The 14,950-nt window shown below is 36.3% G+C and overlaps 1 protein-coding gene across 1 annotated transcript in view; it reads right to left on the bottom strand.

Moving 5' to 3' along the window:
• The window catches only part of INO80 (INO80 complex ATPase subunit), a 65,886-nt gene that overhangs the window by 7,640 nt on the left and 43,296 nt on the right, over window positions 1-14,950 (bottom strand). Inside the window, exons 27-30 of the mRNA XM_084287573.1 lie at window positions 11,171-11,298; window positions 6,152-6,246; window positions 2,152-2,224; window positions 349-507 (exon numbers count right to left, since the gene is read on the bottom strand). Of these exons, the coding sequence (XP_084143699.1) occupies window positions 349-507; window positions 2,152-2,224; window positions 6,152-6,246; window positions 11,171-11,298 (455 nt within the window). The remainder of the gene's footprint in view (window positions 1-348; window positions 508-2,151; window positions 2,225-6,151; window positions 6,247-11,170; window positions 11,299-14,950) is intronic.

The raw sequence follows: 14,950 nt of genomic DNA, 5'->3' as shown, positions 1-14,950 counted from the left end.
GAAGTCATTGTGTAAATACTTAGCTTCTTCCCAGTTTATATAATGCAGCTGTAATGATGCTGCGCTAGTAACAGATTTGTTTGTTTAAACAAAGACATTCTCTTTTGGTTTCTGTTATATGCATTCCATGCATATATATATTTATGTGTATATAAATTAAGTGTTTTAAAAGTGTGTGTGTGTATATATACACACTATATATATATATATAAATATATATATATGTAGTGTATATATATATATTGTAATTTATAATTTATATATAATAATTTATTTACTCATTTTGATACACATTTTTTTTATAAAGTTTCTGTAACTTCTTGTTTCAGATGATTTCTTTATTCCTACCTCACTCTTCTCCTTAGCTCTTTGTAAGATACGCTCCTCAATGGTGCCTTTGCATATCAACCGGTACACAGTGACTTGCTTTGTTTGACCCAGCCTATGTGCCCGGTCCATGGCTTGCTGGTCTACTGTTGGGTTCCAATCACTGTCATAGAAGATGACCTGTAAAAGAAAATCAGAACATAAATGATTAAATAAAACCATCTATTTAGAGTACCTGGAGATTAAACAAACAAAAAACCAAAAACTAACAAGATGATAAAAAAGTTCCACTACACACCCCACAGAATCACATGCCCACTGTAGGCTGCATTCACCTAGCTTTGCCCACTCCATTCAAATCTTTCCCAATGCATTTCAAAAATATTCAAACTAATTGACAGTGAATGTTTCAACTTCAACAGAACATCTTAAATATTTCCTTCAACAAATCTGCTTTGGAGGCACCAAATTCTGGAGTTTATCACCATAGTATATCATTGTCGTTTCATAAGCCTATAACTAATTACATTGTGAAGCCATTTTTGGTGTTATTTACCTTAAGAAAAAGCCCATCAAATCAGCATTTCACACAAAAAGTAATACTCTGTTTTTTTCCAAGATCTGAATAAAGCCTTGTCTAGTCTAATAACGCTAGTGCTTTCACAAAAAAAAAAAAAAAAAACTGAAATACCACATCACATTCACATTGCCCTATCATTCTAACTCTACCTTATGCACAGTAAACATAAAAAAGGAGACATTAAAACCATTTTAGATGAGGTATTCAGAAAGCTACAAAACCACAGAACTAAGAATGCTAATGCAAGGAGCCTGCAGAAACATGCCTGTGTTTCCATCTTTTTTTATTCCCCTATGTTGAAGCAACTTCAATCAAGAGAAGTTTACAACTCTGAAGCTATTATAAGTAGCTTTCTTCTGATTTCTTTTAAGTAATATCAAGAGATTTTTATATTTAAAGATATTTAAAGAATTACATCATAGTTTTGAATCAGAGATTTTTGGTTTTGTGTGGCTAAGCACTACAGCCTGTCTTGGGTTCAAATCTGCCTGCACATAAGCTATTATGTTAGAAGCACAGGAACAGCAGTTACTGGAAACATAAATGGTTCATGTAGGTCAGTATTCCCTCCCACAGTGATTGGTGCAAGTGCTCAACAGTGCAAATCCTTGCAATCACTTAAATCAGTATGCCGTTACACCTCAGGCACATGAGAAGGAATAAATCTATCTTTCCTGACTAGCTGTTACTCATTTAGAAATACAAGCACAACTCAACTGCCATTACTTCATTCGACTGTGCACAGAAAAAATGTGGCTGATACCTGTGCTCACTGATTGCTTTGCTGCTGCACCTTAAGAGCAAGCAGCCATGCAAGAGACAGCACTCGTATGAAAGTGTCATTGCATTTGTAGACCCCTTTAGTCATCCAGCTCCTTTCTAGACTCTGCTGCTGATGTATGTGGGGAGAAGGAAGGTATCTAACAGCAACCAAAAACTGTACACCGGGTGCTCAATATCCTGCAACTTTATCACCAAGATAATATTGTATTACAAATACAAGCAGAGTAAACAAGGCTAGGCAATTTCATTATGAGAATGGAAGCACTAATATTGATGAGCATAGATATAAGAGTTCCAGCTTCCACACAGCAACACCCATTTTCCCACATATATTGCGAGTCTGGGAGGCAGGAGACGAGCAGCTTGGTAAAAATGGTGTTTGGAAGCACAGGAGAACTGAAATCTGAGTATCAGAAAGCTGATTTTTTGTGTTTTGTATTACTTTAGGAAACTTCACTTACCGTATCTGCAGCTGTAAGGTTAATGCCCAAGCCTCCAGCTCTTGTGCTTAACAGGAACACAAAAATATCATTCCTGGAGAGGAAAGAGATTTAAAAAAAAAATATTTTGTGCATGAGGAACAAGAAGTAACCACAGAAGTAAATTTTTTGACCCATGTGAAGTGATCAGGGCTATTTTTATTACTTGAACACTTCAGAATGTTTTGTGCTGTTCATGATCCAGAGAAAAACACACGAAAGAAGTTAATACACAAATGAGGACTGCTTGAACACACAAGCATTCAGTTCGCAATAGCAGCTTCTTATCTCTATCAAAACAAACCAGGTTTTGTTTATCTTGCCCACATTGGAAATTAAGATTTCATATAGACAAAGAACAATTTATTGTTTCACAGAACTGATCGATGTTAAGAAATAAAATAAAATAAAATAAAATAAAATAAAATAAAATAAAATAAAATAAAATAAAATAAAATAAAATAAAATCTTGAGTGTTGCGCCCTAACAACATTCAATTGATAAAGAAAGAACAATAAAGTTGGAACTGTGTAGATGCAATTTTTGTTCTAAATTTGGTGCTTTGAAAAGAACAAACAACTCTTAGAGGAAAAAATGAACAACCTTCATATAAAAGCAAGCTGGCAAACACAGAAGTACATTTTAAAAGGACAAGGGTCTGTCAGCAGAAACAGAAATCCCTCAGTCTAAGAACTCAACTACGGCCACAACTGTGCTGATTTGCATTAAAAGTTTTATTCTTTTGTCCAGTTTTCTTATCAGCAAAATGAAAATAAATTGATTCATCTCAAGATAGCAATGAAATGATAGTAATGAAATTGTGATTTTCTGTAGAATGTTTCAAAGATGACTATGCAAGACATTACTAATAGTTGGATACTGCACAAGAGGAAAAGTCATTCATTTCACTCTAACTTAAGCTCTTTGAGACATACTGTCTGTAAGTAAATTCCATTATTACTGCACACAGGCTGTCCTTCCCACCTTGGGCATTTTAACTGTATTACATTTACATTCTTTGGAATTCCTCAGACAGCATGAAAGTCAATGACAGATCAGTAGCTTCAGTGAACACAGCTCCCAGTAGAACAGGCCGTTACACAACATGGATCACCACTCCATGGCATAGTTCAAGGAAGACATCTCTGAACACCTCACTGGAAGTTCCATAAAGCCTAATGCAGTCATATTAGCCTCAACGGTGAGACTTGCTGGCATCAGATTTAGGAATGCTGACTACTAACAGAGATACTAGGCATCCCAATACCTGACTTGGAATAATCCTCTACAGATAATAATCCTTTACGTAACTGAGGCAGTTGAGGCACACTAGGCAAGCAACTGTAAAAACGCTTTAAGTCCTAGCTGCAGTCTGAAGAGTTCAAGAAAAGGGAACAGAGTTACTCAAACTCAATGGCAGCTCTAACACGGCACACACAGAAAACAAATGAGACAGGTCTACATGACGGATCACCAAGCACTGATCAAAATTCAATTGGTAACAGCAAAATCAGGACTTCCACTGAGGTTGTGAACTTCACTAGTGCCAGCGGTGTGGGGTCAGCAGAATGTAATTGTGTCTAACACCATATGGGTCCCTGTACAGGTTGGCACAAAGCAGTAGTAAAGGGACCCCAAAGAGGTTGATGTTCTTTGACAGTACACATCAAGAGAAATGCTTAAGAGAAGACAATGCAATACCACATCCTTTTGGTACCACACTGTCCATACAATAATGCATGCACAATTAGTAAGAGACCAAAAATTCCTGCTGAATAAGCAGCACGGGGCATCTTCTTGATTGATTATGTGTCAGCAGTCTGTCCCCAAAAGTCCACTCATCTAATCTAAGAGTCTTCATTAATTTATTCTTAAATAATAAACTTCTATTCATTAAAGGTAACCTGACCCTTGCTGTAGTAAGTACAGGTATATCGCATGCTATTATGCATATGCTAGTACAACTCAGACGTAAAAAAAAAAAAAAAAAAAAAAAAAAAAGGTTTTGGAATCCATATTCTTACAGGTCAGGTAGAAACAACTACGTTCTCAGGACTCATGCTTCAAGGTATTAATTACCAGTCTTTACCTGGGAAGGTTGTATTGTAAAAAAACAGACTCTCAAAAAACCTACTCTGGTCCAACAAGAGATTCTTTTTCTCCCTCAAGAAGTTGCCAATAGAGGACCAAAGTAATTATTTAAGTTATAAATATAAAAGCCAAGAACTCTGAAATTAGAAATGGAAGGTTTCTGGCAGTCTGAAGTCTAAGAGTACAAAACTCTATCTTGAGCTATGGGCATCCGAGAGGAATTGAAACCAAGCTGTCATTCGCTAGACTTTATCTTCCAGGTGCAAAGCTGAAGACGACAGCAGGTACCCATGCACAGTATAGGCAATCCTTGGCCAGGAAGTCTTTTGACTTTTACAACAATAGTGGAACGTGCACATAGTCACCTGAACACTTCTGGAAATGCCATATGGAAAGGAAAGAAAGAGGACAGTGGCACAGACTACAGGAGTGAATTATCACTCCATGGTTACATATTTTCAGCATCCTAGTAGGACATCCTGCAGGATAGTTTAGTCTCAGTCAGGCTTTTTTTCCTGAAAACATTTCTCATAAGTAAATCATGTATAAGAGGAACTCGAGTAACATTTTAATAGGAATTCTTGTTTATACTGGCTGACCTGTATCTCAAAGGGATTTCCTTTTGAAATGATTATTTTTCTTTAGTTGTTCTATTCATTAATAAAAACAAATTTATTTTTATTAATAAAAACAAGTTTTTTGACTTCTTTGGTTGAACGACCTTACAGGAAGAAGTGTCAGCATTCCAGGAGGACATCCTAACCAGCAAGGAACCTGTTTTTGACAACTGGGAACAGAGAATAAGGCACTGCACAGTCCTCTCACTCCAGGTACTTGGCTCATACTCTTCTAAAGTTTTATTGCTCTAAGGAGTTCACTAAAAGCCTTTTCATTGCAGCACAGTTATTCAGGTCTTCAACCCTTATGAACGAATGGCCTGAAAGGTTTTGTACACATTCTTCCTCCTGTCTTCTGCTGTGATACCTTGGGATTGGTGACGCAAGGACTATCGTCTAGAACACTGTGCTTTCACCTCGCAGTGAACAACAATCTGTGAACCTAACTTGTCTGAAAAACAAAAGTGACCTCCTTAAAAGCTCACATCCCGCATTCAGGAAGGGTAACCTTACTGTGAACTACTACACCAAAGTGACATCCTACCAAGCTGTATTTCATGATTAAAGGGAAACTTAAAAACCATAAATCTAATTATTTATTTGTAATGTGCCCCAATAGAGACAAGGTTATACTGAAATATTTGAACTTGTAACAAGATGACTACATAGTTTTCTTTCCTGGCAGGCTAGTAGGAATTGAAAGAATCCATTTTGTTCTACTAAATTAAACAGGTTAGCACGTCTTACTATTTAATAACCCCCCCCCCCCCACTTTTTAACTATTATACATATATTAGTTTAAGCTATCTTAATAAATCCAACTGTATTAAAGATAAACTTATTTATTTATATTCTGTGAAACATGTTTAAGTGATACGGCGTGTTTTTCAGCAAAGTAGGTCACTTCCAAAGCTCTAGCATACGCAACATTTTCAATTTCATCTTCAGAGTGTCAGTTTTCAGAACATATAATAACTAAAGAACTTTTGCTCTGTTTCTGTCAACCTTCTTTATAAGCAATAGCATACTTGGAATGGCAACAATCATGGGTACACTAAAATTTGCTATTGTACTGTCTCAGAAATGATGAATTTCTAAATACAAATGGATTTAGTATGAACGTGAATATCAACACTCAGCAAACCACCATGAAACTTTCAGATCATGGTTATTATACAAGATACTTTAGGGCAAATTTCATTTATTTACATTAAATCTTATACCAACTACATACACGTGATTTAGTACAAAAACACCTTTTAAAAATATGTTACCTGTTCTGAAAATCTGCTACCATATCCCTTCGTTCAGAAATCTTTGAAGAACCATCCAATCTCATGTATGTATGTTTCCTATATACCATATATTCCTGCAAAGAACACATATGAGAAAAATATAGTTGGTCTAAGAACTGCTCGATTTTAATTATTCACACACAAAATAAATAAATAAATAAATAAATAAATAAATAAATAAATAAATAAAAGCAGAATTCCTGCTTAGGAGAAAAAAAGTACCTAAATGTCACCAGTAAATGCTATAATCAATCTCCTGTAAGCAATACTTCATAATGATTTGAGGAATTAAAGCTACTGTTAATAATTTGTCAGTGTTTGCATTTCACAAAAGGTAAGAGATAAATTATGTTGTCATTTCAGAGTTAGAGATGTATTAGCTGGGCTGCACAGTGTTACTATGGTACGTGCCATTTTCTACAAATAAATGAATAAGTAAGTAAATAAAATCACTAACGTAGGAAATTTGATTTCACAAAGTCTGAACTTTTAGCAAATCCTGAGCTCTCACTATATGAGCGAACCTTTCCTAACAAAGCAAACATACCTGCTGCCTGTCGATTTTGAACCATCTGACTGGTGGTTTTAAAAACCCGGTACTGTGCACTAATGTCTGCCCAGGCTTTATTTCACTAATAAAGAGCCTGTGAACCTCACTGCGTACAAGAACACTTGGAAACACTGGTGTTAGCCCACAGCTCGTGCCAAGCAGTGTAACTGAAACCAATGCCTGGGACACAAATCAAATGGCATCAACCAGGAATGCTGTAGGCAAAGGATTTTTCCAATTTTTCATGCTCTAAAATACTTAGTATTTTCTGGTAACCATGCAATTACCAGTAAAATCTGAATTACACAGAAAGCTCCTCAGGCTATACACATATCCTTAGAGTATCTTTGCAAAGATATCCTCTGATATTTTAACACTGTAAGCCTTGGCTGACGAGATGCAACTCCTACTGGTCACATTTGTTAGATTTAACCCTACTGGTTTATGCATCTCTTCGAGCTGTTGTGACTGCAAATGAAGACAGAAAGGAAACAGATGGTGCTTTAGCAACAAGAAGTATGGGATTCATCTTGCTCCAAGCCTCAACGTTCAGCAGATGAAGAACTGATGTTCAGTGAGAAGACATGGCAGTGTCTGCATTCTAACGAACCTTCTGACAGTACCATGCTCAGTTCCTTTTTTTTTTTTTAACCTATCCTTGGGGCTCCTGTTTCTTTTCTGTTCTGCTTCTCTACTGCAGAAGGGGTGAAAGAGCTGCCATACTATAAGAAACTTCAGTGTTTTACTGGAGAGAAGCTTCAATGCATAGACGATGAAAGCTAAAAATAAGTAAATAAAATTAACAATGCAGAAATGGCAAAAAGTCACTTTTTTTCTCCCCTCTACAAAGCAGAGCTCATGGCTAGTAGCATTTTAGTAACACGTCAACAGAATTTTAAAGCAGAGAACAGCTACTTAACTAGAGGGCACTCAAGCCCTAATTTACTATCGATTTATTTCATTTCTACAACAGCTTTCTGCTACCAGCTAAAAGCAGAGAGAGCAATACAGTTGTCAGCTAGGTACTATGTGACCTTTCCTCCAAATCTGATTAATCATTTTTCAATTATCATAAGGGCTTTTTCTTTCAATTTCTTTTTTTACTGTCTTTATCTGTCTTTATGCTGATTCAGTATTTCAACATCTTTAGTCTTCCCTCCTCTCACTATTAACCACCTTTTCATGGACATCTTCAAACCAAGCTTCAGCATAAACAGAAAACAACAATTTCTATTCAGTCAAGTTCATTTATCCTTATCCCAAATCTTAGACTTTTCCACTAACACACAGTTTACAAAAGAATAAGCTATCCTCCTACATCTGTAATACTAGCACTCATGGTTGTATGTGCCATGAAACTAGCTTAGTATCTTAGCTAATTTATCTTCAACATTGCTCAACAGGTTCTGGTCTGCTTCTATCCACCTTCCTATGATCAAAAAGGATATTTCACAGTACTCTTACAGTGCTTCTAAGAAATATCCTTTTTTTGTGAGCTAGTTTTATTCAATAACTTCTTTTTTTTTTTTTTTATTTTTTTCAAATATTAACAGTATACTATCTCATTTTAGGGAAAAAAAATACAACTTATACTACACTTGCCAGTAGTTTAGTGTTTTGATCACTTGAAGAAAGCTAATGTTTTTAGCTTTAAGAAAAAGTGAGAGAACTCTAAAGGCAAATGACCTACTTAAGAACTAATATACATGGTCCCTAACTGCAATTCAGGAAGATGCTTGATGACTACCCATTTTTCTAGTTCCCATGAAGAACAGAGTACCAAGAAAACATAGAAAAAGATGTCATCATCTGATCCTTGGAAGGACTGACATCACACCACTACTGCACTGTATCTTGCAGTCTACCACAACTGAGACAAAATGAAGAACTAACAATAAGCACATGAAGAGGTGCAAGCTGGCAAATACTCCTTCTTAAAAACCAAATATGGGCTACCACTGTATTTCATAGAAATAATAATAAAAAGTCAATGATTGGTCACATGGGGACACTTATACTAGACTTACTTGAACTTCTATCTGACAATCTTTTATAGTGTAAGGGGTCAGCAAGTCACCAGATTTATTAATCTAAGAAAAATAATATCAGTAACCCTGGCAACAAAGAACCTATACTAACAAGCAATGAATTGATTATGGTAAAAATATGGTACCACTAAAGTAAGTGCTCTTCAAGGGCTTTGACACTGATATTTTCTCAAAAATTATAAAATGTTTTACCTTCATCTTATTTCATAGTCCAAAGTGAGTATTGTTGTTTTAACATAACTAATAAACTTACTTCATGCAGAGTATAATTTGAGCTCATACCATATCGATTCAATGTGATTCCCACTGAAATCATGGACAATTACTCTTCCATACAGAACAAAGCAATCACATTGACAAAAACAAACATGATGTTAATCTAGAAAAGTATGAAATACACATCTGCATGAAATAACAGTAAAGAAATTGTATTTTATCCCTTTTTGTTGAAAGAAATTTTTTTCCTCTTTGTATTTGTACCTGCCATTTCATAATGCCTGAATTAAGCAGTAATTCTTCTTCAGCTGAAGCTAAATCAAACAAGCATGTTAACTTTGTAAACAACGTGCCTTGTGCTCTCTGCCCTGCACAGATTAGGCTAGTATGATATGATAGCAGTTACACTGACACAGTCAAAATGCTGTCAAAAGAAATAGGGCAGCTTATGTTCTTACATATGCAAGCAGGCTGAGGGGATGTATTTTGTTAACATCATTGGTCATACATAAAAACAAAAACAAAACCAAAAACACCTACTGCTATACAACTTCTACAAGTCCTTGCTTGATTTTTAGCTTGCTTAGCTCCAGTTTCTGCTACATGGTGGTAGAGAGGGTAAAACAGACTTGATAAGTGGCTTATTTGGGTAATGAAATCAAACGAGTGAAGTTGAGCATTTAGGAGGTACAATAGTAGCAAAATTATATGTTCCCAAGCCTTTAAAATGGAATGTTAACAGAAGAGACAGAGGCACTAAATACTCAGTTTTACGAGCTTCATGTTGTAGTGCAGCTGTCAACAGACCTGCACCATGACCAACATTGGCCAAAAAAGAGGCATAAGAAGCAATGCTAGGGAATGAGCTGAGATGGAGGCTTGTAACCATGCAAGTTCTGCTTTTGCTCATAGCAGCAAAAACAAAACTCAGCCTGTGATGTGTTACTGCACTATTAATTGCTGGCCTTAAAATACACTCCTACCCACATGGGACTCATGATTTAGGCAGTTCTTAGTTCAGGCTTTTCACTTGTTCTCTTCTCTTCTTGTGGAGAAGACAACATCCGATACAGAACACTGCTGAGGGAGCCTACATACACTTAGGACTAATGGCTGAAGGATAACAGGATCCTGAAGTTTTAGCACAGCTGAAATTACACCGCCAGAGGGAAATATTTTCCTACCTGCCATGTATTCACAGTCAGAAAATTTTATCACGATTGCTTCTTTGAAGCTAACATACATCAAGTCTCCTATTTGCTTACTCAAAAATAGATAGTCATAAAAGCTACTATGACTAATTCTTCACTGGTAAGGCACAAGGCATGACACAAGAGAATGCCAGAGAAAGAAATGCATTTCTTTCAAAGCACTCTAAGTACTAGCAAAAGGAAACCAAATCAATAATCTTCCCCCTAATATCTTTTTAGACTAGCTCTTCTATGGCGTGGTTGCTAATCAAATAGTGATTTTTTTCTTCGGAGGCAGACTGACTGTATTTAAATAATGAGTAATGACTTAAATCCTAATTTCTTTCCTATCATGTATGTCAGTGAACTTGTTATTAAAGTCTACTGAATTTCTGCACTGGAATAAGATGACAGAGGGAAACAGTTGGTAAAATGACAAGCAACATGAACAATGTAAAATTAATCACTGTTCTCTCCCTCTTCCTTCCAATACAAGGACACATGGGCATCAAAAGAAGCTAGAAGGAAGCAGTTCAAAACCAGCAAAAGAGTGTAATTAAGCCATTAAGCACTAAGCAATGCCTTGCTACAGGACAGTGCAAAGAACAAACATTTATTAAGACTCAACAAGCAACTGAAAATTTAATGGAAGAAAAATCCATTTAGGATTACTAACTATACAGAAGCTACATCTGGCTCAGAAAGTCCTTGAACAGGACACTTAGAGAGTAATTGTGAAGTGTCACTATTCATATACATCTTCCCCACACCATCTGCTGCTGTACACTGTTGGAAGTATGACACTAGGCTGGGCCTTCAATCTAACTCTGTATGGTAGCTCTTGTATTTTCATATTAATACATTTACTGGGTATCCCTCAGCAGAATCATTTTATGTCAGGTTTGCTGTGTCCAAGTTATAGTATTTCCTACAAAACAATGTTGCTAAATTTGCATCTTCAGAATTTGTCTCCTGTAGGCTATAGCTCTCCTACCTCAAGCAAGTCAATCATCCGTGTCATCTGAGAGTAGATGAGAACTCTGTGTCCTTGAGATTTCAGCCGTGTCAACAGGAGATCAAGAGCATGAAGTTTTCCACTGTCAGTGATCAGACTCTCTTTATCTAAGGAGAAATGGAAGAAAAGCGTGTAAGTAATAAAGCCAAAATAGCTACAAGCAACAAGTTAAGTTCTAAGTTTTGCTAGCACTTACTAAGCCAATGAGTTGCAATGAAAGAGACATCAACATCTCTCCTGGCTGATGCCCACAGTCATGCTGTCAACAGTAACTTTTGTTTGCAAGGATGGGACCATATGAATATACCTACTTTGCACAATCTCATCACAGATTCATCTCCTCATGAATACGAACTTAGCCCTTTTTTGACAGTCATTTCTTTCTCCTAAGGATTCATTCTAACCAGACCAACAACCACAACATGTGTTGACAGTTGAAGACATTTCACACATTAAAATGCTGTCCTTTGGACATTTGCTGCTACCTGTTGATAAACTTCAGGCTCATTCTTCAAATACCTAGGTTTCAAGACCAAACCCATCACTAACACAGTGAAAAACAGTTCTCTAGGTCACTGCAAATTAACTGCCCCTTCACAGCACTGCCTTCATTTTTTGTTTTCTTCCTTGCCATTCTTTTTTTTTTTTTTTTTTTTCTGTTTAAGAAATGCTTCCAGATGGCAAACTTGTAAGTCTCTGCAGATATTACATTTTGTGTCTTCTCTATTTCAGCACTGCTCATGAAGTATTTTTCAGGAAGGAGATCTTCCTGTTTGTACATTCTGTACATAAACTTTGGTAAACAATACACTATGGTTGAAAGAGAATGAAGGGAAATTTTCTTCCAAAAAAATTATCTGTTGGAAAGGCCACTAATGATTCTTTATTCTTTGGGATGTCTGAATTTAGGTTTACAGCCAAAACGGAAAGTTGACAACTGCAGATCGGGCAGGCTAGTACAGAATCCAAATATTTTCAAATATCCAGCAGGTAACGCTTCTGCACAATTGTAGTTGCACAGAATAAATTAACTGGTGGGCTGCAGAAAATACAACTTGCTGTAAGGCACTTAACAGACTCGCACAATATTTTAAAATATATATATATGCAAAAATTAATTCATCCATCTGAGCACCATGCATTTTAGCATAATTAAAACCAAGTTCATGCTCATGGAAAAGATGAGTACAGATGACAAATGGAAAACAGTGCTCCTAAAAATGCTCAGGAGCATTGCAGGCAACCAAGTCCCATTGTGTCCACTTGCAGTGATACGGCACAGAGGGCTGGCTAAGTTTGATCCTCAGACATACAACCACAGGTTTACTGAGGAAAAAGCAGAAAGGTACTTCTTCTATACTTAATTCAAATGACTGTTTTGAAATAACACACCTAGGTTTAAGACTCCTTTCAGAAAGGCTAACAAAAAATTAGAAGTGTTCAGAAAAAAAAAATCTTCAAGAGTTCCGTGTGTTAAAAACTTTTCCTGTAGTGGGGGAGATCCGAAACTTCATCTATTTCAATTTTTCAAGAAGCAACTGGCAATACCCAAGATTCTTCTTTTGCACAAAGGTTTTCAACAACAGAACTTCATACTAGCAGAGAAAGGCCCAGGATCCAGTAATTTACATTACAACTGTAAAAACAGGACTTGCTTCCCTCTTAACTTCCCAATAGAGGAAGAAACTAATGAGGAAAAGTTTTATGCAGAAACATGGCAGATTCTTCAACAGTTTAGCATTTCAATCAAGATTTCTTTCAAAATTAAATTCTTTAGCTTAAATATAAACAATAGGCCTGATGCTAGAATTACTGAAATCTATATTAGGACACCAGAAGATGCTTCAGAAGATCAGGACATGAGAACTACCGCTTTTTGAATTGAGAAAACATTTGTGCTTCACTGCCTGTCTAGATATGCACTGTTTTCTTCTGATTTGTTCTCCCTTCATAAAGAAAGATCTCATTTGATGGAGATCTTATTGCTTTGCCAGAAGCAAGTACCCCATTACTTGAATCATTAGCAACTACCTCAAGGAATACGTCAACTGGAGAGCCAAGCCAAGTAAATACTGTAAGGGAAACTCAAGACCACAAGTCAAGCTGGCATTTCTATTAAGTGAAACTGCGTATGACACACTCACCTCTATAAGACAACTCATATTCAATTGCATACAAATAGTTAATAATTTCATGCATGTCTCTAAGTAAAACTAAGCTTTGAACTTAGGCAATTACACAAAAATGGAAATGACTTAGGGTTATTTAGGAATCCTTATTCATTTCATGAAATGTTATTCTTTCCGTTAAATCATAAAACCATGACATTTTGCTCTTATTCTAATTGGTCAACTTGTTATTCTGAAGTGAAGCAACATGGAAAGTCTAGATAAACAAATGAATATGATTATTAACCAAAAGCTGGAAGGAAACAGAGAACAAACAGGGACTGTTCAAAAATCAAACTAGACTGACTCAGATTAACATACTAAGTTTCCGAAAGCAAAATGCTACAGTTTTTCTCACACAGGCATGAATAGGTAGAATTAAGTTTTGGTAACTGGAAATGATGCGTGTCCTTTGCTGCTGGCTCCTTAGGTCTCCATTGTGTAAGTTACTATTTTTAAATTGCAATAAAATGCAAATTACAAGGGAAGAACTTGTTTGTAGATGGTTTTACAGTCTGAAAAGCTTGCAACTAGTTAATAGTTTATAATTTGTACAATATTTCAGCATCAGAGCTAGCTGCACTGATGAGAAAGTTTTTTTCTGAGGAAAGCAAAATTAACAAAGCTAAAAAAAAAGATTTGTCATCTCTGGAAGAGAAAAATGTTTGACTTTAGCCTGGCAACTTAAGTGTGCTATCTTGATACCATTGTGTTTTCCAAACTGACTTTTTTGCAAGCTTAAAGCCTGCCACCTAGTGCTTCAAAGGACAAATTCTGTAAAGCTGCAACAAAAACTACTACTTTACTCCTCTGTCTTCAGAGGATATCACAATTATTTAAAAAGTGTCTTCCATCCCTAGTTCTTACCATTGCTATTTCTCATCCCCTTTTACCTTGTGGAAAGAAAAAAATTTATTAAATAGGATTTCCAAAATTTGCAATTCTACATTTTAATCATCAGTGAAAGCTTCCAATAACAATATATTTTATTTCTTTATTTAAATAGCATCATCAAAGGAACTTTTAAAATTTTAAACCAGTCAGGAGATGAGGTCCTGGACTGCATCTCAAAGAAACTGTCCCCAGGATGCAATTTTGTTATCTTTTTCAGCACTGACAAATGACAAACAAATAACAACCAGACCAAAAAGACAGTAATTCTGAAATCATACTCTATGGTTTTTAATTTGAAAAATGTTCCTGCCTCTGGCCATGGACAATAATTATCTACAAGAACGTACTATGGGATACTACGGCATGGGAAGAACAGTTAGAAATGATTATGACTTGGAATAACCCCAGTCAGGAGCACTGGCCGATGACTGCAGCTGGGCTCGCAGCTCTCTGGAGAATGAGAAAGTGCCTCTGGACATGCAAAATGCAGAGGAAAGAGAGATAAAGTCTGGGTTCCAGTTGACACCCCTTGTTCCCCTCCCGACAGTCTGCACAGCACAATGGGGTCAGTGAGGAGCTAGCTGGCTCTCACAGTAAACAGCCAGCGAGGCCGGTGCTTTTTATCGATGCTAAAAGGACTCAGACACTTCCTGCCATTTAATCCAGGACCATTTTTCTTTCAAAGAACAGGAAAAGC

The sequence above is a fragment of the Netta rufina genome, assembly GCF_964035555.1.
Source record: "Netta rufina genome assembly, chromosome: 5".
Taxonomy (NCBI): Eukaryota; Metazoa; Chordata; class Aves; order Anseriformes; family Anatidae; genus Netta; species Netta rufina.
The sequence above is the reverse complement of the archived record's forward strand: the minus strand, read 5'-3'. Positions and strand labels throughout refer to the sequence as shown.